The sequence below is a fragment of the Penicillium waksmanii genome, assembly GCF_028829765.1.
Source record: "Penicillium waksmanii strain IBT 27052 chromosome Unknown utg000007l:1.0-4314555.0:1.0-4317578.0, whole genome shotgun sequence".
In the NCBI taxonomy this organism is placed as follows: domain Eukaryota; kingdom Fungi; phylum Ascomycota; class Eurotiomycetes; order Eurotiales; family Aspergillaceae; genus Penicillium; species Penicillium waksmanii.
The window spans coordinates 3,336,725-3,363,995 of NW_026643253.1; the positions used below are offsets into that span (position 1 = coordinate 3,336,725).

The 27,271-nt window shown below is 50.8% G+C and overlaps 7 protein-coding genes across 7 annotated transcripts; 3 read left to right on the top strand and 4 right to left on the bottom strand.

The window, feature by feature from the left end:
- Positions 1-745: 745 nt before the first annotated feature.
- N7481_008088 (C2H2-type zinc finger protein) lies at positions 746-3,258 on the bottom strand (the record flags this gene model as incomplete). The annotated part of the gene is made up of 3 exons (XM_057267307.1): positions 746-887; positions 942-3,006; positions 3,123-3,258. 3 exons carry the CDS (start codon positions 3,256-3,258, stop codon positions 746-748), a joined length of 2,343 nt encoding a protein of 780 aa, XP_057121508.1.
- A 6,548-nt stretch (positions 3,259-9,806) lies between these two features.
- Positions 9,807-9,995, top strand: N7481_008089 (uncharacterized protein; the record flags this gene model as incomplete). The annotated part of the gene is made up of 1 exon (XM_057267308.1): positions 9,807-9,995. One exon carries the CDS (start codon positions 9,807-9,809, stop codon positions 9,993-9,995), a length of 189 nt encoding a protein of 62 aa, XP_057121509.1.
- A 2,986-nt stretch (positions 9,996-12,981) lies between these two features.
- On the top strand, positions 12,982-16,866 carry N7481_008090 (putative cell division control protein Cdc25; the record flags this gene model as incomplete). Its single annotated transcript, XM_057267309.1, has 3 exons — positions 12,982-16,155; positions 16,217-16,388; positions 16,529-16,866. The coding sequence occupies 3 exons, from the start codon at positions 12,982-12,984 to the stop codon at positions 16,864-16,866; spliced, it is 3,684 nt and encodes a 1,227-aa protein (XP_057121510.1).
- A 1,708-nt stretch (positions 16,867-18,574) lies between these two features.
- N7481_008091 (Mov34/MPN/PAD-1 family protein) lies at positions 18,575-19,649 on the bottom strand (the record flags this gene model as incomplete). The annotated part of the gene is made up of 2 exons (XM_057267310.1): positions 18,575-19,551; positions 19,625-19,649. The coding sequence occupies 2 exons, from the start codon at positions 19,647-19,649 to the stop codon at positions 18,575-18,577; spliced, it is 1,002 nt and encodes a 333-aa protein (XP_057121511.1).
- A 536-nt stretch (positions 19,650-20,185) lies between these two features.
- On the top strand, positions 20,186-22,665 carry N7481_008092 (putative microtubule associated protein (Ase1); the record flags this gene model as incomplete). The annotated part of the gene is made up of 4 exons (XM_057267311.1): positions 20,186-20,302; positions 20,363-20,415; positions 20,474-20,688; positions 20,741-22,665. 4 exons carry the CDS (start codon positions 20,186-20,188, stop codon positions 22,663-22,665), a joined length of 2,310 nt encoding a protein of 769 aa, XP_057121512.1.
- A 1,033-nt stretch (positions 22,666-23,698) lies between these two features.
- On the bottom strand, positions 23,699-25,294 carry N7481_008093 (Zn(II)2Cys6 transcription factor; the record flags this gene model as incomplete). The annotated part of the gene is made up of 2 exons (XM_057267312.1): positions 23,699-25,164; positions 25,216-25,294. 2 exons carry the CDS (start codon positions 25,292-25,294, stop codon positions 23,699-23,701), a joined length of 1,545 nt encoding a protein of 514 aa, XP_057121513.1.
- A 407-nt stretch (positions 25,295-25,701) lies between these two features.
- N7481_008094 (phytanoyl-CoA dioxygenase family protein) lies at positions 25,702-26,707 on the bottom strand (the record flags this gene model as incomplete). The annotated part of the gene is made up of 3 exons (XM_057267313.1): positions 25,702-25,927; positions 25,988-26,215; positions 26,274-26,707. The coding sequence occupies 3 exons, from the start codon at positions 26,705-26,707 to the stop codon at positions 25,702-25,704; spliced, it is 888 nt and encodes a 295-aa protein (XP_057121514.1).
- Positions 26,708-27,271: the final 564 nt, after the last annotated feature.

Below are 27,271 nucleotides of genomic sequence, written 5' to 3' on the forward strand. Positions count from 1 at the left end.
TACAATAATTTTACACACCTGGGTGAATACGACTACGGAGTGAAGGTGAAGATTTCCCCGCCAAATGTGTATTCATCGATTACGTATATAGTACATTGAAAAAGGCATCAAAACATGTGCAGGTGAAATCAAGCGCGAACAAATGCTGAGCGGAGACATGAAAAAAAACAAGCATGCGCGAGGCGGGGAGAAAGCAGACAACACGAGCAATTAAACGTCAAATACAGCGACCGAGGCAGCCTCGGTCACAAGAATCAGAATCAAGTCAGACAATATCAACGCGGGAACAAAAGATCAAAAATAATAAGGGAAAGAAAGAAAGAAATCAAGGGCAAAAAATATCAAAAGGTATCAAGAGATCAAAGCAAACGGACGAGGGGGCACAAATTAGGGGCTAAAAGCGAAACGAGAAAACTCCATCGAGTGCGAGAGGAACACACAGGACCAGCCGGGTGTCGAACGAGAAACACAAAAAGCAAAGCACCGCACCGGACTCCCTGGTGTAAAAGGTCAGGGTAAAAAAAAGAGAAGATGCAACCCAAAATAGCAGAAAAGTCAGGAATCGCCCAGAGGCTCCTCGACGGAACCAAAAACACCCCGCCTTACCCCTTGACGTGTCCATTCCTGATTTCCCAATGTGTCCCAATGAAAGCGTCCGAAAATGAAAGTAAGAAAGCCCGAGAAAACAAACAGGATGAATGCGTTAAGACAAAAGAAATGTCGATCGAAAATTCTGGCGCAAAATTTAGTACGCGGTACCAACGCTGGCGAGCGACTTGGTAGGCACTGCGTGAATCGGTTGGTCCTTGCCAACACGGAGAGAGTCCTCATAGCCGACCAAGGCTTGGGAGTGCAGCTTGAATGACTCGCCCATCAACTTGGTGATTCTAATATTATTGTTAGTAAAGATTCATCATAGAAGGATTGGTAGAGAGACTTACCCCCAGACAACCACGCCGTCAAGGATGTTACCCCAAACACGGGCGACGGTGGAGCTGAGTTTGCCAAATGCGTCGATGGCATCATCGTCAAACAGATTGCGGACCTTGTTGTAAATAGCCATCTCAGCCTCAGTCGCCGGCTCGTCGTCATGTTCCAGGCGGTAGAGCCAGAGACTCAGGATGACCATCAGGTCCAGGCCACACAGAGGGTGCTCGACACTCCAGTTAGTGGCGGAGGTTTTGGCAACCCAGTTGATGCCTTGAATAGCGGCAATTTCAATGCACTCAAAGCATTGCTGAACAACTTTATTCATCTCTTGGGAGCGCTTGACCTTCTCGCGGGCAACGGTCATGGCAGCGGCGACCTCGTAGGACGAATGGTAACGCATGGCCTCCTGGATGGACTTCAGGTCAACTTCCAGGCGGGCGCGAGTGTTACGGTAGACGGCCATCGAGTTGAAGATCAAGGGGTGGCCCTTCTGAGGAGTGCTAAGCGGGACAACAATGGTCTCCGACTCGCACACATCGAGAGAGCTCTCCCAAGTCTCCAGAGCGAGACGCAGCTTATATTCAGTGACCACGTCTTGCAGCGCCTCAAAGCTGCGCTTGTGGTTCCAAACCTGCAAGAACAGAGCGTTGATCAGAACGCGAGTCGCAAAGGCGCTGTAGCGAGTTTGTTCACCCTGGAACAGGAAGTCGTGAGCCTCGCGAACAGTGAGAGTGCCGTCGACCACACCGCGGCGCCATGAATCCTCGTCGGATGGATCAAGGTTCCATAGGGACTCGGACGAAGGCAGCTCGAGGTTGTCAAACTCGTCAAAGCTCATTGCAGGAGTGTGGTTGAAGGTCAAGGTGAGCATGCCAAAGAAGATATAGACCGCGAAATAGGTGCGACGGCAGGATTCATCCTCAATCCACTCCTCGCGAGAGGGCTGGATGCCCTGGCGAGCCTCAGTGCGAACCTTGAGCTGATAACGGTTACCAGCAACCATGTTGGCCAGGAGACTCTTGATGGAGCAAGTCCATTCGAGACCCTTGGGGTCACCGCTCCAGCTCTCGAAGACCATATTGAGCAGACTACCTTGCATCAACCACAGAGGGCATTTGCGGGAATCAAAGTTCTCCTTGTGTTGCAGAAACTGGTTGACGAGGACCTTGGAGCCAACGTGCAGCATGAAAGCATGTTCACGCTCAAATGTGTACAGGGCGCCAATGGAGAGAACGGACAACAGGAGCGGGGCTGGGGCAGTAGTTGGGTTGAAAGACTGCTGGTGAAGGAAGGGCAGATGAGGGTGGTACAGGTTGAAGTAGGTGGAGAGGTACCGGTTCAATGCAACTGTACCTGGCAGCTGGAAGGTCTCGGGCAGAGCACCAAGGGTGTCGGCGCTTTGAACACGCTCAACAACCATGTTCCGCTCCATCTCGTCGGCAATTTGAGGAGCCCGGGGGAGGGTCAAGGCCTGGCTAGGACCGGGTGAACGACGGTAGTTAACAGGACTCACAGGACCGGTCATGGAGGGATACGGGGAAAGGGCATTTGGGGTGGAGTGGCCAGACATGGGCATCGAGTTGGAAAGGAGGACGTCTCCGACGGGGCCATGGCGGTCGACGAGGGTGGGCATCGAGCCAGCATCCGCGGGGGAGGTGAGCGTATCCCAAGGCATCTGGGGCAAGGTCGCGTTGCCGGAAAGGTAAGGCTCGAAAGAGCCACGACCGGGGGAAAGGGATTCGGATCGCTCGGACACCTGTTGCTGCTGCGACGTCGTCGCCGCTGCTGCAGCCTTATGTTGGAAATCTGTCATCAACATGGCTGCAGTTTCAAGGTCGACCATACCATCACTGCTTGCCTCAATCTGTTCCAACGTCGCCGGATCAATGGTGATCGAAGGCTTGGAAGGTCCCGATGAGGAGGACTTCTGGACCCCTCCACCGCGTCTGCGCCCCTCTGCAACGAGGGGGATTCCACCATCTTTGGCGTGAACGGTACGATCATGGCGGAGGAGAAGATCACGGCGAACAAAGGTACTCCGACATTTTAAGCATTTGAAGGGCCGTTCTTTTGTGTCTGTATGGTGGGTCAGCGGGGGAGATGAAAGAGGAGGGGGGTGGGATGGGATGAAAGAGAGGAAAGAGGGGGGAAAGTGGTCTCTCAAGAAAGAGATGAAGAATTCCACAACTTACGAGATCGTTCGTGTCTGCTTCTGTGTTCACTGCGGCTGAAGGCGCGGTTGCAAAATTGGCACTTGTACTTCTTCTCCGGCGCGGAGGTTTTCTTGGCCGGCGAGTTGCTGGCTATCCCGGGAGCTGAGGGAGCCATTTGTGTGAAAGTCGAGCTGAATCGTCTCAAGCGAGAATCGAAAAAGTCGACGGTTGTATTGTCCCCTGGGTGAGCTCGCACCGGTTCTGTAGGCGTGTCGAAGACAGGAGTTCGTTGGGATGTCTGATCATTCCTTGGGTGGGGGAACTGGGGGAAATCGAGGTCGCAAAAGGGAAGTGATCCAGCCACGGATACAATAAATCAATGAAAAGGAAGCGCTCTGAAAAAGAAAGGCGGGTGAGCGTTGAAACACCGCAGATAGAGGAGGGGGGAGGTTGAAGAAGAGGGGGGAGGAGGTGGGATGAGGAAGGAAAGAGAGGGGGTGAGGAGAAAAGGAATTTGGCTGGGAGGGAACGGGGGGGGCACAGCGCGGAAGGAGGGGACCAACTGGCGGCGGGCAAGTTTAGCACAAATTGGCAAGTAGCAAGTAGCAAGTTAGCAGCAAAGTAGGCAAGTACGACTTGGTCAGTGCTGGTCCAGGGAGGGGGTGTGTGAGTCGGCCGTGGGCCTAACCATCGCTTACGGAGGTTATGGAGGTTACGGAGGGGAGGAGAACACTCCCGGCCCAGGTGCATCACCCAAGTGCTGCATAAAGAGGGGGGGCTGGGGTCCTTCATCTGCGGCCACGCACTTCCCGTTCCTTCTTCCACCGGAGCGGGCGCATTCGCCTTGCCCCCCTTTTACCATACAGAATCGACACGTCGTAATGGGTTTATTAGATTTACTCCCCGATCCAAGAGGGATCCACATGGCTTCAAAACTGGACATTGAACTTCGCTGTACCCATCATTTCGGTTCAGCCGAGCGTTGGGTCGCTCTAGAAGATCCTCTGATCGACCAAAATATACGGACTACGGAAGTACATCGATGCATCCTACCCCTCCAACTTCTACTGTACATCTTCATCGTCATCATACTTTCCCCGTGTCTACACATAAAGAGCATACATGTTCTATCGACTGGTCGAAATCAGATTCCCCCTATCAACTACTCCAGGTGTTCCATCCTAAGGTTGACCTATGGCAGATGAAACATCCCCCCCAAAGAAATAATAAATCAAAAATAAAAGGTTGGAAATAAATCCCAAAAAGAAGAAGAAAAATTAAAGTAAAATAAATTTGAAATAAAATAAAATAAAATAGAATAAAAAGCAATATCAAGGTGGGAGCTGTGAGGGCTGGTGGGCCATGCAGAGGGGCCCCTCGCTCGCAGATGGTCGCCCTTTGTTTATCGCAGGGGAAAATGTGTGGGAAATGTGTGGCTGGCCAGGCATGTGAGGCGATTTAGTGTGCGATCGTGGCAGCCAAAAGTACCAAAGTACCGAGTCTCTGCGGGATGCCATCATGTCCGAGTACCTACAGGTATATCCGTACAGGTTACTCGTACTCCGTAGAGTCTCCGAGTCTTCCATTAGCCCATTACGACACATATCCCATAGGTACTTCGTACTCCGTATGTATTTCTATCTCTATTATTATGTAGGACTCCATTCTTGTGCATTCGCCTATCTCCTCCGTATATACTACTCCGTATGCACCTATCTACTGATCTTCTGATCTTTATCTTGTATAACCCCGCCTCATCCGCGGCGTGTACCGTGGTTCACCCCTCCGTCAAAAACCCCTCCATCACTTGCGATCGGCACGCCAGATAGGCTCTATCGCGTAGTTGCACAGTTCCGACTGCAAGACAAAATGGCAAGCAGCTGGGTTGGGAATGAGACAGGGATGTAATTTCCCTAGCATATTTTCTGATAGCCCTCGTTCGCCGCGAACCCCGCTAGACATTCGAATAATTGGATAATTGGATAATGGACCCGGATCCCCTCCCCTAAAAGATGATTCCCATGCTAAGACCAACTGGGTTGGATATTGGCATGGTATTCTACATACAAGGCCTGACTACGACCAACCTGGGAACCTTAGGGCCTCCCTTGGGGGCAAGGTCTCGATCGGCTCCGCCGCAAATCCTGGCGATTCCCCCGAAGCCGTCGCAGTAGTTGCAGCTGGCTTTAGTCGATCAATCCACCCCTCTAATCCGGGACCATCAAGTGGGATTGGGGGCAAGGGCCGCCAGATATTGGATGTTTCCAGGGTCAAATCAGGGATCACTGGCTGTCTGACGGGGAACGCCACAGTAGCTGCCGTCGTCTCAGCCCTCCCCTGACAGATCACCCTCTCTTCCCCCCCGGCTGGAAATCTACAGTATGTATCTCGGGGCGCCCCGCTATGTGGCGGTTCGAGCTGTGCCACGCTTGCGTGGGTAAATACTAAATTTCATGCACATATCACAAGTGGCTCAAAGAAAGTGCAAAAGCAAGAGGGATGTGCGTTGTGCGACCGGGGAGGGGGGTGGATGGGATGGCCATTGTCCGTGCTACGTAGTGAGTCCTCGAGACATCAGCTGCCGGACTGCAGGACGATCTGCATGGGCAACACGCGAATCGGGAGGGTGGGTTGAATAACATCATCTGATTCAAGCTGTTCCTCTTTTGCGAGAGGGGGACCCAGTGGGAAGCCAAAAAAGAAAAGAAAAAAGGAAAAAGAAGAAAGACATCCGCATCTGCCTATTTCCTTTGCTGTCGGCTCTTCCCACAGAAACCTTGTCGGTGATGGGTCCACCCGTTTGTCGCGTCGTGAGTTGTCACTGTCACGTACACCGCAGAAACGGTCTTCGGCAAGGCCGTGTCTCGACTTTTCGCGATTTCCCGGATCCCCTCCATGGGGCACTGCATCATTGGCGAAGATCGAAAGACGCGGAGGACCGACGCGGTTACTTGGGGAACGCGTCTGGCGACTGTCCACTGTGGCGCCCGTACAGAAGGGGGGGCCACGGCACAGCGTGGATGATCCCTCGAGACATCCAATTTACGAGATCAAAATTGCATCTGTCGAATTCTTTGTCCTTGTCCTCCCTTTTCCGGTTTAACTCACATTCAAAATGCCATACATACAACCTAGATACCTGCCTAGCATAATATACAGACAAACTCGATGTATAGGCCCTTCCTCGCATATCCAATCACATATCAAATGTATACTCCCGGATTGCCCCTTGTTTGCTCTGAAGCCAATCCCGCCGCACGCTCAGTTCGCCGACTCCCGCGGACCGCCGGATGATCATCGATTGCCTCAATCTTCCAATTGATCCATTGGATGTACCTGGAGAGCGGTCAGCCGGGGAACTTGTGCTTTTCAGGGCAAAGAAAATCCAGGCTTTCAAGCGCAGGATGAGCCCGATCCACTTCCCGATGCAGCGGACCGACCCAGCTCAACGTTCTCGACCCAAGCAGGAACCACAGCTCCATGACGACGCGGTGCATCGGTTCAGCGGTGACTTGACCGCCCTGGTACCTTTGTCCCTCTCTAGGGCTAATTGCTACTTAAACAGGTATGGCGGAGTGGGCTTCTTGATTCCTTGCCGTGATGTGCGCTGGAGCTCCCACTAGCTATTATCCTCGATCCACACCATTCCCAATCCCTTCAATGGAGGGGGGGGGGGGGACTAACCATATGGTCTCATTCCATTCCATTCCGGCGGTCAATGGAACAAGAGCCCCAGCAGGATTGCTCAATTAGACACACGCATAAAAAGACATTGGATAAATAGAAAAGAAGGTTCAAGCGGCCCAATAATGGATCTGCGAAAGGGATCGAAATCGACCCAGTTGCGAATCAAATCCCTACGCTCGCCCTGATCCACCCGTCCTCCAATGCCGTTGCTGGAATTCAGGAACATCTTCCCCGGCACCGGCCCCTGAGCTAATGACCGATGCCCACCAGCAGCCGGGCCTTGGCTGGGGCGCTATCCCCCCGACAACTCCTTAGCTTCACAACCCCACGGCTGTCTAGACGGTCTGCAAGCTCAAGCGGTCTCGTCGAGATGTCGGTGAGGAATTGTCTTCGGTAAGGCTTCATTCTTCACCGCTTCGTTATCTTGAATCCAGAAAAAGAGACTACGGACGGAGCAGGAGTATCGCTCATGCGACAGTCCCCACCAGATGACTACATGCTAACCGAAGTTTGTGTGATTTCACAGAAAGGAAAGTGTATTTGCACACGTTTACGATTGACGGCTCCATTGTGCGCGCTATCTCAATACAGTTTCGCTAAGAACTGGGGAGGGGCCTTCGAGGTCCTTCCAGCTCCCTGGTCGAGAAGGACCTCCGATGGGAGGGTGGAGGGCGACTCCACCGAAGATTTGAGTGTGATGGGTTTTCATTATCCAAGGCTACTGTACGGAGTACGGGGCATCTATACGCAGGTATGTACGATATACAAATGTCCTTTCCTTACTGTACATACCTGCCTACTTGGTACGGTGGTGTGGCAAAAGTTTGAAACCCCCCCCCCCCCCATATTGCCCGCCCTTATTAAGCTACCAGTCTACGATCAGAAGGCGGAGACGAGAACAGTTCAACAAGGGGTTTCAAACTTTTGCAACGCCACTGTAAGTATCTCTCCGTTGGCCTGAGACAGGTTCATCATTCGCACGGGACAGGTCGTGGACGCGTCGTAGAGTGGACATGGAAAATGGAGCTCACACTGACCCCCCGCCGGCATCAATTGATGGAATGGATACGAAGTACTCCGTTCAAAGGGCAGAGGATGTACGGATATAGTCAGTGCAATTGAGACAATTGCGATGATCGAGATCTATTCAGCAATGATAGTCTCTAGGACCATCAGAGTCAATGCCTATGCGATCGGCTGGATCGTGGAAGGGGCATCCGGGGAAATCCCGGTCCATGGTACACTCCCGCGTCTTAGATCTGGCTTTCTCTCTCACGTTCAGGCCGCATTGAGAGAAGCATCTTCCAAGGCTGGTCTGCATATGCATCGCATCTGCGGTCCGTGGAATTATCTTGCCCTTTACTCCGGCCGCCTCTTCCGTGGGCTTTTGATGCAGGGGACCAGCCCTGCCCTACCTTACCCTGTACTTACGTATGTACCTTGATGGTGGGTGGCCCATTCGCAAATAATAATTGGTCTCAAGGAGAGCACAAAAATGGATATCGACCTACGCCCCATGCGCGGAAGTCCTTCCGCCGAATTTTCTCGAAAAGGTGGAACACCTCCTGAAAGTGTACTTCGTACGTTGTGAAGGGGGTGTGGGGGAGGGAAAGAAAAAGAAATGGGAAGGGAATAAACGGAGAACTCGGAAAACTTTCTCCTCCCTCAAGGTTCAACGTCTGACGCGCCCGTCGTCGAGAGTTACAAGGCTATGTACTACTAGTAGCAGTAATTGCCCATGTCAAAAGGCTTGCGAGTGGAGAGTCTGGAGCCTGGAGCCTGGGTGGGTGAGTGGGCAAGTGGGTGAGTGGGTTGGCGAGGGGTCTGACTTTACGAACTGACGACTGCCCCTCGCTAAGATAGCTGGCGAGCTAGGTACTCCTCCATAAAGTTATTGGCCTCGGTCGTCATGAAACCAGAACAGAAAAAAGGGGGGCTGGGTGATCAGGATCATCGAAGACCCGACGCTTTGGATACAGGGGCCAACTGGCCTTCACTATTGGACGAAGGGAGCACCGAGCGGCAGGATTTGTCTCCGCTGCAGGAAATCCGTCCGGTTGGGTGAGCGCCCGTTGATGTTGCCCACAGGGAGGTTCCTGCGACATCCGTAATGTCCGGTCCTGCAAGGAACAGGGACGGGTGGCAAATGATAATTGACCCCGTCCAGTCGTGCTTGTGTTCTGTCCCTGAAGCCTTGAAGCCTCCGGGGAGGTGAGACCCGACTCCTGGTCAGGTTTACTTGAGCACAGTTGTTCCAAGGTTGTTCCTTCCTATCGTTCTACGGAGTACGGAGTATATTCATTCTGTGTTAGAGATACATCAAGGAATGTAGATTGCAATGTTCCCTTCATAAAGAGTACTCTGTACGTACGAAATAGAGGACCTTCGATCCACCGATTTTGTATTGCTTTTTTTTCAAAGCATCTTATCATGCCAAGCATGGCTGCTAGATAACATCAAGTACGACTTTGGGACATTAACCTAGAATCGCAATTCATGTCTCTTTCTATTCAAACTTGAAGTAAAAAATTTTAAAAAAAAAATTTGGTTTGTACATTCTGATCTACAATGTCTCGTTGCTTGCCTAGTATTTCCTAATAATTCAAATGCAATCAAGTTGTAACTTCCAAGGTTTGATGTCATTCAAGTTTGATGCTACTGGTAAGACCATCCGGGCCTATGGTTCGATGGTCCATACCAGTAATTTGAGCCATGGATACAGCATTGAATAGTATGTCATTTCAGGTAGTTTACCTTTAAGTTGATGTTGAGTTTATCGCAACATCGTTGCCTTGAACTTTTACTGCTCCAACTAGTACCCTAGGGTTACCAGTAAGGCTTGTCCGATAAGCGTTCTAAATACATATATTTAGAGTATGTATCCAATTAGTAGTACCTAAACGAACACTTCAAGTTAACCTTCAAGATTCCAAGCTTGAACACCTAATTAGCACTATTAGTTTCTTCCAAACCCTTCCTGGAAGGCCAAAGCTCTCTTCTATGGATTCTCCAGTGTTTCCAATGTCGTTGGCGAACATGTTCAAGTCTGATGCGCAATGCGCAACGCGCAACGGTCCAAACCCACTTTTCGTCGGGATCCGCCTCAAGTTCGAGGCTGGAACATCACAACAAGCAAGCTATGCGCTGGTCAGATGGATTCACTCTCGAACCATCACCGTGCCCAAATTATTGTTTCGAGTGACATCCGAGTCTTTGCCGGCCTAGCCCAGCCATTTTCACGTGGCATTCTACCGGCAGGTGCTTGACCCCGCAGCTCCGATGTGATGAACCCCTTCGATCTACAGGTACTATCACCGTCCGTGCCAGAATAAAAAACAATGGTCATGATACTAGGCTGCTCCTAGAACATGGACAATCCATGATTGTTCCTTATTTCTCCGCGGACGTACGAGTAGGCGACCCCCTCCCCAAGCCATGGGGGGGAATGCCGACCACGAGGCGAAACGGCCCGACACGGCGGATGTTTCCTAACTGTCGGGTCGACGGATGCGATTCGACGTCCATAGCCAACGACTTTGCATGAATTGACTGGGACCAGAGTCATGACATATATTCCTTCAGCATTGATAGAACCTAGTTGTAGCTCGGGAAAACCGGAGTAGCCCCCTGTTAGAGAAGAATTGGAGTAAAGGGTCGTATCACTTCCCAACGAGGGAAATCCCGCGAACTCAATTCTCAATTCTAGAACCCGTACTTTCCAGGGACTTTGCCCGAAACTCAGATTGAACGATTAGCGCCAATATACGCGTAAAGGTAGGGTTTCGATGCTTTGATACCGTAACGAGACCTGTATTTCGCCATACGATGGCGTTGAGCCGCGTGGTACATGACTTCATGAAGCACCTGTATATACAATGACGACAATGGACTTCCACTATCTTGGTGAACATTGTCGCGAAATGGGTCCAGAATAGTTCTTAGCACGGCGCACAGCATGGCTGACTATGATCCGACAATGGCCTGATTACCACGTCGCATCAGTACTTGCAAAGTCGACCAGGATTCGAAGCACGAGCCCCGGCCTGTTGCATGCGGGCAATGTACTCGGCAGCGTGACGGTTCATGAGAGCTCCCTACGCATTGGGAGCATGGCTACCAATGTTAACACATGCCTATCCATGCTTGCTCAACGTTGGCAGAGTCCAGGTCCCCAGGTACGTGCCCGGTCGTGCCGCATGGTTTAATTTATTTTCGATGCAGTCAGCACGTTTCCCAGTTGACACCGATCCCCGAGCTTGAGCGGGGGGTCATGCAAGCCACAGCAGATTTAATTAACGGCGTAACCTTCTAGAATCGTTCTGGAGCCGGTTGGGAGTCCCAATATTTTATGTTGGTGGCTTGTTAATTAATGAAACTCAACACAGCACGCGTGTTCTTAAGGATCTCATTCCGTTCAAGTTCAATCAACACTGGGGTTTGTGACGATATTATCCGACAGTGTGAAGATTATGGTTCAATTCTAAATAAGCAATAGACTGGGGTACTAATCTGCAGTCATATTTCTCCGCGATGGATGTTGTCTGGTAGTTTGGTTGGATATGTATTGTTCCGGGAGATGCAACTTAGCCACGGAGCAAGCAGGTCGACCTAGGGTCCACGTCATTGCATTGGGCTAGCCAGTCAACTAATTGACCCGATAGCAATTGAATCGAATTGATGGGACTTGGACTTGTGATCTGCCGTCCGGACCCATTGAGTGCTTCTTGAATGTATTGGTATTTTGGCTTTGTGGGCTTGGATAATTGGGTGCGTCCCTTACTGGGGGAGTGAGGCGACAGAGCCGGGATTGACCCTGAGGAACAACAATGGGTTCAAAAACGGCATCACACGTACAACTCAAAACACGAATCTACACTTTCCTGGCCCCATTGGACCGCCGTTGCGGTGGAAAACCGATGTTGAAAGTTCGCGGCCGCGGTGTCCACCGCAAGTGTCAAATCAGGGCGAGCCGCGGCCGGTCCACATGGGCGCACTTTTCACGAAACGAAACCCGACGTAACAACAGGCTGCTGTTCTGGATTTGAAAGGCCTTTGGGGCAACGATTGTCGGTTTTTTCCAGTGGATAGTGGCCAAAAGACTGGAATTGATTTATGGATCCTTGCCAGTCTGACATCCCCACGCCTGTACGAATACATAATTGGGGGGGGGGGGATGTGACGGTGACTGGAGCCCATAAGCATCCGGGGCGAGGGGCGGCCAAGGTTCAATATGACGGAGTAAAAGACAAACCGTCAATCGAAAGCAGTCAGCATGAGGCGGGTTTTACCCCTTAGGACGCTTTTGCCTCGAACCCACTGCGCGAACGTGCCGTGGTTGATCCAAGGGCCTCTCGGATCGATGGCGTCCTCCGCTATGGAGCCCGGGTGCTCAGACGTCTGGTAACACTGGCAAACCCGCGCGTGTGTGTACGGAGTACGAGTATACTATTTACATAGTCGAAGGGTAGGTTGGTGGATCACGATGGACTGTGCTGTGCGGGTCAGTTGGAATCAGTTGATGATTGCAGGGGAGTTGGAGATAGGCCCCCCCAAGATAGAAAGTGAAATACAATAGCAGGGGTGCAAAGAAAGTTTGTAGAGAATCGTTAGGATGTACGGAGTACGGAGTACTCTGTACCTGTGTTCAGTATCTAATGCAGTAAAACAGGAGAGCCGCGTCGGGGCCCCTTCCAGGGTGGTGGTGGTGGTGGAGGCAATGCGGTAAATACGGTACTATGTGTACGATGTGTACCATCTGTACCATCTGTACCAGATGTACTCCGTACCCGTACCAGTACGCCGTACCATAAAGTAATCCGTGCTTGGGAAGTCCTCTGAACCACCTGGACGGACTAGGCGCCTTATCCGTGACCACTTCCCGACTTCCCCCCTCCCTCTTTTCTCTATCCCATACTCAAAAGACAGACACACCGAGAGACACACCTTTCAACGATATCCCTTCACCCTCGATGGATTAAGTGTTGTGTCTAGATCTGTGGTTGTTCTGTGCCTCGAGTCTTTCGACCCAGCACAACCCCCAGAAAGTGGGTTGCAAAATTACCCACTGCGCCCCTCTCTCCAAAACGTTGTCAATTTTAGCCATGAGCCACGGCGAACACTGAGCCACGCTGCCCCCCTTTCACCAACACCCCCCTCCTCTCCCCTCCTCAACCGGAGGCTACTTCCCTGGTGAACTGTGTACAACCGCTTAATGTACGAATATCGTGCGCCAGAGCTGGCTGTCAACACAGGATCTGCGCTAGCCACTAAAGTCGGAGCCTTTGCGACCGCTTTCGAGTACACCGACGAACAGGCCATCACCCCCACAGCTGTAACCCGCCATCACGGCCGGGCCACCAGCAACACGCAGGATTACGATCGCTTGAATCCCTCGCCCCTCAAAAAGATGGCCACCGGATATGCCGTCAGCCCCGAACCCCCGGCGCTCTTCGTCCGGGCCATGTACGATTACGATGCCGATGACCACACGAGTTTGAGCTTCCGTCGCGGCGACATTATCCAGGTCTTGAACCAGCTGGAAACCGGGTGGTGGGATGGAGTCATCGATAACACCCGTGGCTGGTTCCCGAGTAATTACTGCACCATTATCACTGAGGCTGACGACTTTGGCGAGCACATGATCCATGTCCATGATGAGACCGATATGAGCGCCGAATCAGGTCTGGAGGATGAATATGGGAATGGCCATGATGAAGAAGAGGAAGAGGAAGAGCTGGACTCGGAAGGCAACCCGCGCGATTCGTTGCCCATTCTTCCAATTGAGGGTATCCCCGCGCCCAAGGAGCAGGAAGAGGCCGCTTTTTGGATCCCCCAGGCCACGCCCGACGGCCGCTTGTTCTACTTTAATACTTTGACCGGTTACTCGACGATGGAATTGCCATTTGAGAACCCTACAGCGGCGTCTGATATGGGTCCACGAGACCGAAACAACTTCTTCGTACCTGACCAGACACGACCACCCCCTGAGCTGATGGCCCGCGGGTTCGAGCGAGATGAGGATGAATATGACGGATCGGCCTCGGAAGCGGAGGGAGAATCACTGATGCTGACCTCGCACGACTCGATCTCTCGACGACGCCAATCTTTTATGGACGGGGTTTCCCCAGCCACCTCGATGGATTCTCTATACCCCCCTCCTGGATCTAAAGACTACAAACCCTCTCCGCAAATGACTAAAAGTCAAACGACATTTAGCAGTGGTGGAGCCACTAGCGTCAACACCTCAATCACTGAGAGCTTTTCTCGACCTTCCATATCATCGGGGACGCCACAGCATTTCGTGGATGATGGATTCGCACCCCCGGTTACATGGCCACTACTCGTGGACAATATGCGATTTGCAGTCGACACATATCGGCAAACATTACATACTGGCGAGCGATCAGAGTATGTTCGACGCGCGGAAGACATTTCCGACCACCTGCGCATGCTTCTGGCCGCTGGGTCCGATACAACAGACAACCATTCGGGCAACCCATCCATCATCTCCACCAACAAGGCATTATACCCCTACTTCCGCGATATGATGTCCAAATTTTCCAAGCTTGTCCTTTCATCTCATATTGCTGCCGCTGATTGGCCAGGCTCTGATTCTGTCAATAAATGCATGCAAGAGGCCGATGGCGTCATGCAAGGAGTATACGGTTATGTCGATGTCGCACGGCAGCAGCGCGGGGAAAATATCCACCGCATTGTCCCCGGTTTCGTCAGTGGCAGCTCCTGTGGTGGTAGTTGGCAGAATAACGGCGTGTCTCTGGATGCATCGGGTCCGACCTCGTTCCTCGTTCCGGAAGGCGGCGATTCGCGAATTGAACCTTCAGTGTCCCTTGACTCCGCACACCTCGATCACATTGACATTCTTCGGAGATCCTTCGTGGGTACAATTCGCCGATTGGAAGAGCGGTTATCTCTTAACCTTAAGATTGTCACAAGGCTCGAGCACGAAGAGATTTCGGATGCCGTTTCGGCCGCCGCAATCAAGGTCGTGGAACAATTCCGCCCATGGATCTCCACTGTCGAGTCTATCAATCTTGTGCCCCTGGGCACAAGTTTCCAGAACCCCCAGCTTGTTGACTTTAGTTTGCAAAAGCAAAGGGTCTACGATGGTATTGGCGATTTTGTTCTGAGCTGCCAAGCGATCTCTGCTCCCCTCGCCGATGAGTGGGCAGAGCTCCGCGGTGACTCCCTGGATGACCGGATAACTGCTGTGCGAATGGTAGCAAAGCAACTTGAGAATTATGTTTCACAGATCGGCTTCTCGTTATCATTGCTTCTTGAGCAGATCCCTGAAGAGGCCAATGGTGCTCTTCGAAGCGAGAGTCGCTTAGATGAGGAGGACGAGTCCCAAAAGGGCACTCACAACCGTTCCGAATCTCAAGCCAAGATCGCTACAGAGTCTATTGGTATCCCCTCATCCTATGCATTGGGCAAAGGAACCGAAAAGGTGCGCCGTAATATGGACAAGGCCCAGAGATTCTTTGGCCAAGCACCCCCAGCAGCCATTACTCGTGAACCGGTTTCTCGGGAGCCTGTCAAGGAACCTGAAGAGACACCATGGTTCTTGAAAATGGACCACGAGGGCGAGGTGTTCCACGACACTAAGAATGACACGCCGATTCTCAAATGTGGAACCTTGTCTGGACTGGTCGAACACCTCACCCGCCATGACAAGCTGGATGCGTCCTTCAACAACACTTTCCTCCTTACCTATCGCTCATTTACCACTGCCTCAGAGCTATTTGAGATGCTCGTGCAGCGTTTTAATATTCAGCCTCCATTTGGCTTAACCGCCGAAGACATGCAAATGTGGATTGACCGGAAGCAAAAGCCTATCCGTTTCCGAGTCGTTAACATATTGAAGAGTTGGTTTGATCAATTCTGGATGGAGCCAAACGATGAAGTGAACATGGATCTCATGCAGCGCGTTCATGACTTTACCAAGGATTCTATCGCCACCACAAAAACCCCAGGTGCTCCTGCATTAATTGCCGTACTCGAGCAACGCCTCCGTGGCCAAGACACAACCAACAAGCGTCTAGTCCCCACCCAGAACACCGCATCTCCACAGCCGATCATTCCAAAGAATATGAAGAAGCTTAAATTCCTGGACATCGATCCTACGGAGTTTGCTCGGCAGTTGACAATCATTGAATCACGTCTCTACTCCAAGATCAAACCTACCGAGTGTTTGAACAAAACATGGCAGAAGAAGGTCGGCCCCGGTGAACCAGAACCGGCTTCTAACGTGAAGGCCTTGATTCTGCACTCCAACCAGTTGACAAACTGGGTTGCGGAGATGATCTTGATGCAAGGTGACGTCAAAAAGCGCGTGGTAGTAATCAAACACTTTGTAAATATTGCTGATGTACGTTGATCCACCTTCCCCCCGGCCCTACCCTTGTCGTGTTACTAACAGCATGATGCAGCGATGCCGCACTCTCAACAACTACTCGACTTTGACATCCATAATCTCCGCACTTGGAACCGCCCCTATCCATCGACTAGGCCGCACGTGGGGCCAGGTTAGTGGTCGTACATCTGCTATCTTAGAGCAGATGCGCCGCCTAATGGCAAGCACCAAGAACTTTGGCGAATACCGTGAGACCTTGCATCTTGCGAACCCCCCCCTGTATTCCATTTTTCGGTATGACACACCACCTGCTGGCTAAGGCGCAAGACCTGCGTTGGAGATCCCCCAGTTTTATTTGCTGTCGTGTGACTCACATATCCTTGTCTAGGTGTCTATCTTACGGACTTGACTTTCATCGAAGACGGTATCCCTTCACTGACACCATCGGAGCTAATCAACTTCAACAAGCGGGCAAAGACCGCCGAAGTCATCCGGGACATTCAACAATACCAGAACGTCCCCTATCTCCTTCAACCCGTACCCGAGCTCCAGGATTATATCCTCAGTAACCTCCAATCTGCGGGTGACGTACACGACATGTATGACCGGAGTCTCGAAATCGAACCCCGGGAGCGCGAAGATGAAAAGATTGCAAGGTATGCTGAAACCACACACAGAGAGAAAGGCTCCTTGCTTTTTGCAAGTACCGTCGCTATTTTGCGATGATTTTTTCCAGCCTGTTTTGTTTTTGCTTTTTTCGTTTGGCTTATTCCTGGACATGGTGTCTGGCTTGTTTCGGCGATACCCAAATTTGACCTCATATTTCACATTTTCTTTTTTTGAATTGCTTGTTTGGGAGCAAGAAAGGCAACGTTTTGAACCTTGTTTGAGATGAGACTAACCGCCTTCGATTCTGAACCGCGTAGATTGCTCTCAGAGTCAGGTTTCCTGTAGGATGTGGCGGAGACCCCTGTCCCCCTGCAACCTGCGGGCGCCCGTCGCCAACCGATATCGTGGCCCACCCGCTGCCACACCGATTTGCATTCGAATGCATCCAATCAGGATTCTGGGATAGACGACGTCGCCAACTCGGGCAATCATGTGTCTCACCGTCCCGCAGCTTACACATGCTGTCGGCGGCCCCCAAAAGGGGCCGCCGGATTTTGCGACCGTGCCGAATATTAATTAATTAGTCTCCGCACGAATTCCGCCACCCGAGATCGTCCACGCCAAAGACGCCGCGGAACATGCCATACCAGTGAAGCATCCTTAGATGTCTTTGTCGGCCGCCCACCACTGTTGCTATCCGGCAATCCAGTGGGGGATCGGCCCGGAACCCGAGGGCCATCTTCTCGTGAACCTGGTCCACACGCAGTTGTCCTCCCCTCATGCATGATTCTATCCATCACTTCACAATGCGGGGATCCTTACTTTCTGCATTCAATACAACTATTCCCGTTATAGATTTCATCTCCGGGAACTCGACCGGGGAACACTCCCATTTTCTCCAATACCTTACTTCGGAACCCTTGACCCCGGGGTACTCCGTACACTAACTTGACTCTCACTTCTCTCAAATCTACTCCAACCGTCGCACATTCTGGTCAATTTGCGGTGTATTTCTTGGCCATTCGCTCACCTGATTTTCTTTGTCCCCCGACTACTCTACCCTGTCACTTTCTGCATATGCTTTCTCATTTGTCGACGGAGTGGTTGAGCTATATCCCGAGTTAATGTTTGGATGCCACCTTTAATGATATATCACGACTTTCAAGTCCCCTCTGCATGCCAGACGGGCTTTTTTCTCTCACACTTTCTTCGACTGGCCGTCATCGGAGCAGAGATACAATACAATTCTCCCATCGACTGGCTTCTTTGTATCTATTTTGTTTCAATATTCATCTGATATTATACCCTGGGTTCGATTGTGAAACGGGTCAACAGAAGCCTCTTTTTTGAAAGATCTTTTTCTTAGCCTTTTCTGAGCGTCTCAACTGCATCCATCCCATTCATGAATCTGACCTGTCAGTGACTATTCTTACCTGTTTGGTACTAGTAGTACTGGTAGTGCATCGGCGTGCGGGTCTAGAATGTACCATCTGTACCACATGTTGCAGATGAAAATTCAAGGAATTATTTTATTTTCCCAGTTTATCTTTCAGGAATTTAAACCCACTTAATGGTACTTATTTATGTGATATGTACTCCGTAGCCAGTTGGCGTTAATTGGTAGATGAAATCGTCTTTGTTTGCGAAAGAGCTGCCAAGTTCTATGAAAATGGCAGTTGTTCTTCGGATATGGTAATTCTGAAGCAATGGAAAATCAACTCGCTAAGCGCCGGGGACATCATATGAAGTTCAAAGGTAGAGAAGCGTAACAATCGTAGCAGTATCTATGCCATCAGGAAGCTTTGTCAAACGGGTTTGCCCTTACTTAAGCCGGTGGGGAGGGCTTATCCCCAATGTCCTGGAAGAGTTTCATCTTGACCTCGGAGGCCAAGAGACCTTTGACTTCCTCTGATACGATCCGCTGTCCTCCACGAACAACCTTATCAAGTTGTTGATCCTTGACTGTGGTGGCTCCGCCCCGCGGACCGCTAGCCTCGATTGCCCGTGTCGCCTTGCGGGTCTTCTCGCTGAGATCCATCATCTGCTTACTTCCATAGTCACGAGAGGCGAACAGTGGACTTTGGCTGAGAGTGGCAACCCAGTATTTGTTCCATAGTAAAGACAATATGTCCGTCTCGAGTGTGCTCTTGAAATGTGTTGTTTCGAGTGAATAGTACTGATTCGCGTGTGCGCCAAAGTCCTCCGACTTGCCGAGCGGGATGGTCTGATACTCGTCATCTTCCTGAGCCTCCTTGGATGGGGTAAAGCCATCGGGAAAAGTGCGGAATGCGCCGATCTCAACGCGGCCCGCAGAGATCGTGCGTTCGGGATCGATCACAACGGCGACAAACGGCCCGGTCATTTGCTGAGTTTGTTGTGTGGCCACGTCGATTCCGGATAGCCAGCATCCGTACCCTGGGTGACTGTGGTACCAGCCCACAGCATTCTCCATGCGTCCCGCATCTCGACACGATTGCAGATATGATACCATGTACTCGTTCGCTTCATCCTGTGCGTTGACCCGGGTTTCGGTGCCCTCGACGGGGAGGCGGAATGCATCGGTCACGATGAACGTCTCCCGGAGGATGTAGCCTTGCATAAGACCCATCACTTCCAAAGATCCGCCCGAGCGAGCGTGCATCACCATTTTCAATAGTGCGGTTGCGGAGATGCGTACTGATTTGAAATAGTAAGGGTCCGAGGCCCACGGTCGCTGGGCATTGAGGGTTTTTTGAGTCTCTTCATCGTATTGATAAAGGGCATCGCGCTGCGGATCGAAGACGCTGATGGAGTTTTCAAGCTCTGCCAGTATACATTGGTTAGTCCTTTGCCAAACTGATCTTTCAGCTTTCTTGATGAAGAGACAAACACATACCCCAGGACTGCTGTGCAGCCTGCATTTTTGGATTTTTTTCTTCTTCTCAATATAGAACCTTTGAGTTGGATAATTGAAAACTGAGTAGGAGTTTCAGGCGAGGGGGGGGTAAATCAAGGAAAAGCGCGGGGGGAGGGATGAGACTATAGAGGGGAAGATGTCAATGGAGGAGCCTCCCGATGCGGTGTGGGGCAGAAAGTGGCAGAACCAGGGCGGTGGACAGTGGTTGCCCCTGGAGACGATCGGACCAAACAGGGAAACGCGGACGGGACGATGAACCTGTTCTGTTATCACTGCGGTCCAGCCTTGCCCTTCCCCTCATAAACACCCACCTACGCTGCAATCTGCATCCCCATGTCTTGCAACTGACCATTCCCACTCCCTCGTTTTTTTCTTTGTTCGGTGCCGTGTGTCGCACATTCCCTCCACAAATTGGGCTCGTTTGTTTTGATCCCTTCGGCGCAGGCGCAGTCGCAGTGCCGACACACATCCCGTCGTTGGAGACATATTTCGTTGATTCATACTTGAACATCTCGCTGCCCGACAGGGTCTTACCTAGCCATGGCGGTCGACACAAGCTATCTGACCACTCAGGTCAATAATATCGTTGAGCAACTGCACGGCATCTTCGATGACATTGGAGTGCCTGCTCGCGAGCGCGACTCGCGCGAAGCAGAGGTAAGCTGGACCTCGAACCTACACATTGGCATTTGAATCCGAGACTGATCAAATATCTAGCTTTTCAGCGCGTTGTCAGAAACATTAAATAATCACCTCAAGATCGTTGACGAGTAAGTTCATCACGATAAACAAACACTCTTCTTTTTCGCTAACACAACCGACTTCCAGAGAGAAAGAGGAATTGACGATAGAAGCTCAACGCCTCATCACATCCATCCAACAAATGGAGGCCTCACTGGGCGATGAAAGGGCTAATGGCCAATATGAGCTCAACCGCGATGATTTGCGCGTTACCTACCCCCTCAACCGGTGCATTGCCTTCTTGCGCGAAAAGAGCGAAGGCATGAGCAAGCTTCACCGCGAACGATTCGAACAGGTCAAGAGTGAGTTGATTCGTCCCCAAATACCATGCGCATAGCTTGCTGACTTGGACAGAACTTGTCGATGCTCTGGAGTCCTACTCTTCCCATCTTGAAACATCATTTCTTCATATTGAATTGCCCCCCACTGCACCTGGCTCGACCATTCCACCCAGCTTCGATTTATCACCTTCATATGTTACAGCCCTCGATTCAGAATTCTCCCGTGTCTACGAGGAGTACCACCGTCGCGTTTCCTATGTCCAAACAACCAGCGAGGAGATCATCAAGCTCTGGGCAGAGCTGGGTACCCCGCAAGTGCAAACTGATCCCAACATCGTTAAGTGCTATCGCGAATCTCCCGAGCAGCTTGGCCTTCATGAGGCCGACCTCGGTAACCTGATGGCACGACGCGACAAGTTGGTGGAGGAAAAGAAGGGCCGAGAGCGCAAGATCAAGGAGATCCGAGCCAATGTCGAAAGTCTCTGGGAGCGCTTTGGGGTCGAAGAAGCTGATCGGAAGGCCTTCCTCGCAACCAACCGTGGCTGTGGTCTTCGCACGATCAATGAATTTGAAGAAGAGCTGGCTCGCCTTAATGAGCTGAAAAGACAGAACATGCATTTGTTCGTTGAAGATGCCCGCTGTCGCCTGCAGGAGCTCTGGGATACTCTCTTCTTTTCCGAAGAGGAGATGCTCGACTTTACACCCGCTTTCTCTGATGTGTACAGTGACGCTCTTCTGGAGGCCCACGAGGGCGAGATTGCTCGTTTGGAGACACTCAAGGAACAGCGCGCACCTACACTGGAGATGATTGACAGACACCGTGGTATTCTTTCGGATCGCGAAGCTCTCTCATCCTCAAGCCAAGACGCCTCCCGTCTGATGGCCCGAGGAAACAAGGGCGAGAGGCGAGACCCTGGCAAGCTTCTGCGCGAAGAGAAGATGCGGAAGCGCATTGCGAAGGAGCTTCCTAAGCTCGAGGCCGATCTGCGCAGAGAGCTGGAGCGTTGGGAAGACGAGTATGGACGGCCCTTCTTGGTTCACGGAGACCGATATCTTGATTCCTTGACTCCTGCACCCGCCTCAAGAATGCCGCCGCCACGCTCGAAAACCCCATCCGCACCCCCATCTACAACGAAATCTAGCACAGCCCGGCAACCAGTGTCTCGACCTGGTAGCTCTATGCGGGGCCCCCCTCCACCTCGCTCTGCCACCAAGACTCCAAATGGGAGTGGCCCCGTGAAGCATAACACTATTGGATACTCTGGGGCTCGATCGGGGGCCAAGTCTCCCACGAAGCTTCCGGCTCGTGCTCCATTGAGCAACATGCCTCATGGAAACAACTCTCCCGAACGCCGTACTGGACCTGGCAATTACTCCTCCAGCACCGTCAATGGAAAGATGGCTCCTCCCCGTGGGCCTCCCCCGAGAATGCGTGCATTGACTGTTGAGTCAAAGGAGCGCAATAGTCACCTGGTGGAGCCGCCTCGCTGCAATAGCGCTATGTCGAGTGCATTCGTTCGTCCCGTGAGCCCGGAAGACGTTTATGATGACCGTCAGCGGTCTTTCATGAGCTCTTCTGTCATGTCTAACCACCGCCAAATCGGAATCTCCCACTCTTCTCACTCATCTTTGTCGTCTCTATCATTGAATTCGTCTCAAAACTACCCTCGTGCCAACCCTTACCTTTCGCACGCGCCACCTCCCCCTGCCCTTCGTCAAACATCGAGCTCATCAGCTGGAAACACCACTATCTCCGGCTCAGAGAATTGGGAGACTTTTGATGATGCATCCGACGCGGAAGCCGACACCAGCGATGTTTACTATGGCAAGATTCGTGCCGCCCATGGCAAGCGCTTCGCCCCTGATGACAGTATGGACTTCCTGGGCAAGAAGAGCAAGGGTATCCGCAGTGTCAGCCCTGACGGACCTCACCCTGGTCAGGTCCTACGTGTTGCAGGTAGTGACTCAGAATGGGCCGATGAGTTTGAGACCTACTGATCGCTAAAATCGTATTCTATTTACTCTATCTCGACATTCTGACGCTTGCTGCATTTCAATTCCCTGGAACATTTTTTTCTTATGTTTGGCGCTTTCGAACATTGAGCTGTGGTTACGCAATCGCTTGGCTTACTTGACGATCCCATGACTGGACTCTGTACGGCTCATGGCTCATGATGGATATTGATGATCCTTTACGAATGAGCTTCCCAGATTTCCCTAATCGGGCTGGTGTCTCCCCACACGCATCCACTATTGACATACGCCCATTTCACCCTTCCTTCGTGTTCAAAATTACGATGCACATCATGTCAATCCTGTTTATGCTCTTATTTTCTTCTGTCGATGCCTTTTCCAGTCCACAGCAGTGGAAATTTTCTTCTGTTGCTCGAGGGTGGTTTTTTGTCTCTCTCCCGACACCGTTCTCTTCACGACAGAGCTTCTCTCTCAACCTTGGACGGGTTCCTTTTAATTTTTTGTTCTTTTCTTTCTCTGGTTATTCTGGCATGGCGTTATTTGTTCGTCTGTCTTGTGGTTGTTTTTGCTTTTGTCTTGCTACGGCTCGGTGCTTACGGTCTACTTATTCCCTCTCCTCTGGCTCCCGATCACGGGTTGGATTTCCTTGCTGTGTCGTCTTAATGCGCTGTCTTATCTGTTTACTTCTAGCGCCGTACAGTGCCCGCTTGTAGTTTTTTTCTGATAATATCATATCTTTCAAACCGCATTTTCTTTCCATTCGTCTAAGTAGGTATGGTACAGTGGCGTTGCATAAGTTTGAAACCCCTTGTTGAGCGCCCTAATCTCCGCCTTCTCAAGGGAACTAGTAGCTACTAGTCTACCATTTGAAAGCGGTGTATAATGATGAGCAATCGGGGGTTGGAAACTTGCGGCGCCACTGTAGAACCTGGATTACTAGATGGGCACTCACAGTTTTCTAACGGCCCGTGCAGTAATTTTGTGTACAAATATCGCCTAGGATGCTCACCTAGGATGCTCATTCAGGACGTTCATATTATATTCACAGATAATTATATTAAAAGACACAGAAGGTGTTAATTTTTGCCTTGTTGAGCCTGGCGAATTGGATCCAGTTATTCTCTCCTTCCACATCGGTCTGGTTCCATAATAGGCGAAGAAACTGCAAGACTGAATAATTACACCAGAAGCCAGTCACAGATATCGATTGCATGAAAAGTGCTTCAATTTGGGAGCACTGCTCTCTCGTCTGACACTCCGTGCCAGCAATAAAGAGAGGGAAAAATATGTCGTGGGCAAATTGGAGAGATGGGTTGGCAGCTAGCGATCCGACGATTTGCCAGAGAGAATCGAAGATTGATTGCAGTTCTCCAGTTTCTCTTGCTTGGGGCATCATGGCTTGGTAGCTGTAGAGTAGACATGCATAATAATGAGCTTCAATGATAGCGTGAAAAGGCGTCGCCATAGATTTATTATCTGTGGCTAGGAGGGTGTTCATGGATGTGGCTTTGTCATATGCGCTTAATATTTTGACGTACCAATACCGCATGTCTACATTCTCCAAGACAGGGGTATAAAGGGCACCATGGCTATCATACTGTGACCTTTCGGCCACAGTAATGTCATTGACAAGTGCTGTGAAGGTCCAGGGTTGGTCATTAGATGCCGGAGACTCGGACATATACTCTCTTGTGGTGAGGTCCGTTGCAAAAACCGAAACGTTGCCGAACGTCTCTAAGTCGACGACTTCCTTGATGAAGAACTTAAGAACAGCATTTTGAGACTGCCGATATAGCCTTTGAAGATCATGTCTTTCAATAATAGCACGGCAGGCGCGGAGGTGGAGTTTCCAATCGCTTGATCCGGGGATATGCATTTCCCCATAACAGAGGACAACCATCGAAGCAAGTGTCTCAATTAGAGAAGAATCTCCGGGTGTCGTGTCAAATGAAGCAGGGGTCTTGTGAAGCTCAAAGCGCATCTTCTGACTCAAAACTTTGAGGATTTGATTTCGAATTCGGGTGTTGACTTCCATCATGCTTGATTGGTCATGATCGGTAGCTATGGCAGAGAGATGGGCAGCGGCAAGACCCAGTATAGACAGACGAAGACATGATGATCGGCTTGCTAAAGGGACAACAAGACTTCTCCATGGGTTACTCGGACCATCGAGCCATGTCAGTCGAAATGCGACATTAGACAAGAAGTGCTGGAGTAGTTTTTCGGATAATGAACTCGAGAGTTGTTTGTTCACCAAATTCAGCTTCGCTGAGGTAAGAGTTTCTCTCGTCTCAGACGAAATCAGATACTCGAAAATCCTGGAATCTTGTTTTTCTGTCTGATGTTTCTCTCTCAAGACAGGGATCTTTTTGCCAGTCAGGTGTCCTCGACTAGCAACACCCTGGTCCCATCTCAGATGAAGAATGGGAAAGCCAGGACAGGAAAATCCACGAATATGGCATTTTTGGCATTGTGGGATCGTCCGATCGCATCTGATGCGGCGCTTGATGCAGCAGCGGCAATCTGTGGCTCATTAGTCGCGCTGTCGCTGCATGTACTCGTGAATCTGCATACCTTTCGATGCTAGTCTACGACCGGGTGGGAGTAAGTCGATCCGAACGTTCTTCTTGGCTTTGCCAGTATAAGAGGGCATCACTACCGGCTGGAGATGTTGAAAAATGTGGTGACTCAATGGTAAGAGAAGTGCCGAAGTCGTGGTGCTACTAACTAATTGCCGTCAAACTACCCCGCACGCCTTATCGGCCATTCCGAGGGAAACAGTTGGTAAATATTACATTCGAGTCATTTGTTGGTGATTGAAGCTTCTTGAACGAATAGAGATATTCAATTTGGTCTTTTCCTTCTCCTCCATTTCTTCTCTTTTTTTCTGATTCGGTTGGTGGTAGATACTCATATGATGGTATACATAACTATGTACTCTCGGTATGGATTAGTAGTAAACATAGAACTCAAGGGACGGCAAATAGTCCGCTAACCAGAGCCCCACAGAAGAAGTAGCCAACTGGATGAATAATCCCTTTCCTCATCAGTTTCACCTCGTCACATATTGACAGTCTCCTCGTCCTCCACACCGAATAGGACCCTCATGGGATCCGAATAGTTCATAAACCCGACGCCAGGCTCACACAGTCCGTACCCAAGAAGCCTCTGGGCTTGAGGCTTCAGCTGCCTGACCCTCTCAAGTGGTATCATCAAAAATTGGTTCTCGGCAGGACGTAAAGTGGGCTGGCAGAGGAATATGCCGACCGTTTCTCGATAGTCGTTCCTGCAACAGACTGGTTAGTACGACGAAGCTAGACTCATACTCAACAAGGACAGAACCTACTCCGTGATATTAGCACCTCCAGCATGATAGGTGTTGCCCAAAAAGATCAATGCATCGCCCGGCTCAAGCTCTGCCGGAATAGCTTCTTCATCTAGAGGCCGTCGTTCGGGCCCCCATAAATGCGATCCGGGGATGGCAATCGTGGCACCATTGTCCTTTGTCGTCTTTGTTAATGCAGTCACACAACCAATCATCACAGGTAACTTCTTGTCGCTGGGATGATAGTCACTTGTCATCATAGTTAGCCGGATTACACAGAAAAGAGGCGGCGCAGGGCTGAGCGTACTTATCGTCGCGGTGCAAGACCTGTTGTCGACCTCCGGGATTAACCCGAAATCCCACTGTGGAAGAAATTATTGGCTTCCCGCTCACGGTCTCCTGATGGTCCCCCCTCCAGAAGGTGTAGCTAGAGGAAACCATGGCATTGGCCACGCTGATATAGAGAGGATTACATGCGAGCTCAACACATGCGTCAGAAATACCTAGCAAGCCGCTTGCTCGCTGGGTGGTCTCGGGAAAAAAGCCATATTTGTCTGGGGTATCGCCATCAAAGTGAGGTTTCAAGTCAGTTTTGATCTGTTGCGCCAGCTCTTGAGAGATAAGGTTTTTGATGATTACACCTCCTTCGCGTTCAAGGACCTCAATGACTTGTGCAGGTGTTGTGGAGTCTTTGGCGGCATCTAGTCGGACGAAAGATGGCTTTCCAGCTAGAGCTACCATCTTGAGTCTGAGGGGTTTCTAAATTAATTTAGAAGACCGGGCAAAGAGTGTTGATGAAGGTGACCACTTGGTCTTTATAGAACGGAAGCAACATGATGAAATATTGCAATTCTCAATATCCTATGATCACAAGCGTCATACCGTGACCAAACTAGACTGGATAAGACAGGTTATTTGAGAAAATGCACGCAAGAACCAGAACCCCACGTTGGAACATAGTAAGTGGTCAAAGAATGTAATGCCGGGAGAGAAGCTTGACCGTCTTCGCGATAACGCGCCATGGCCACATAACTTAAGCTCTGGTAGCACTTCCGGTCTAAACCTTTTCTAGGAGGTCGGGTGAAAAAGCGAGATAGGAGGGTGGTTTTAGCGAGATTAACCGTTCGGAGGGAGACTAAGTCAGTTAGGGCAGTGCGGGCGAGAAACCACATGCGGGGTCGGAGAATTAGGGGGCACGCGGGCAACATGAGCTTCAGATGGGGGTTTCTACAATTCAGGAATAAGAAAGATCTTTGCTGAATTATTTTCAAGTTGCTTGTTAGGACAGGATTAGAGATGCTTATT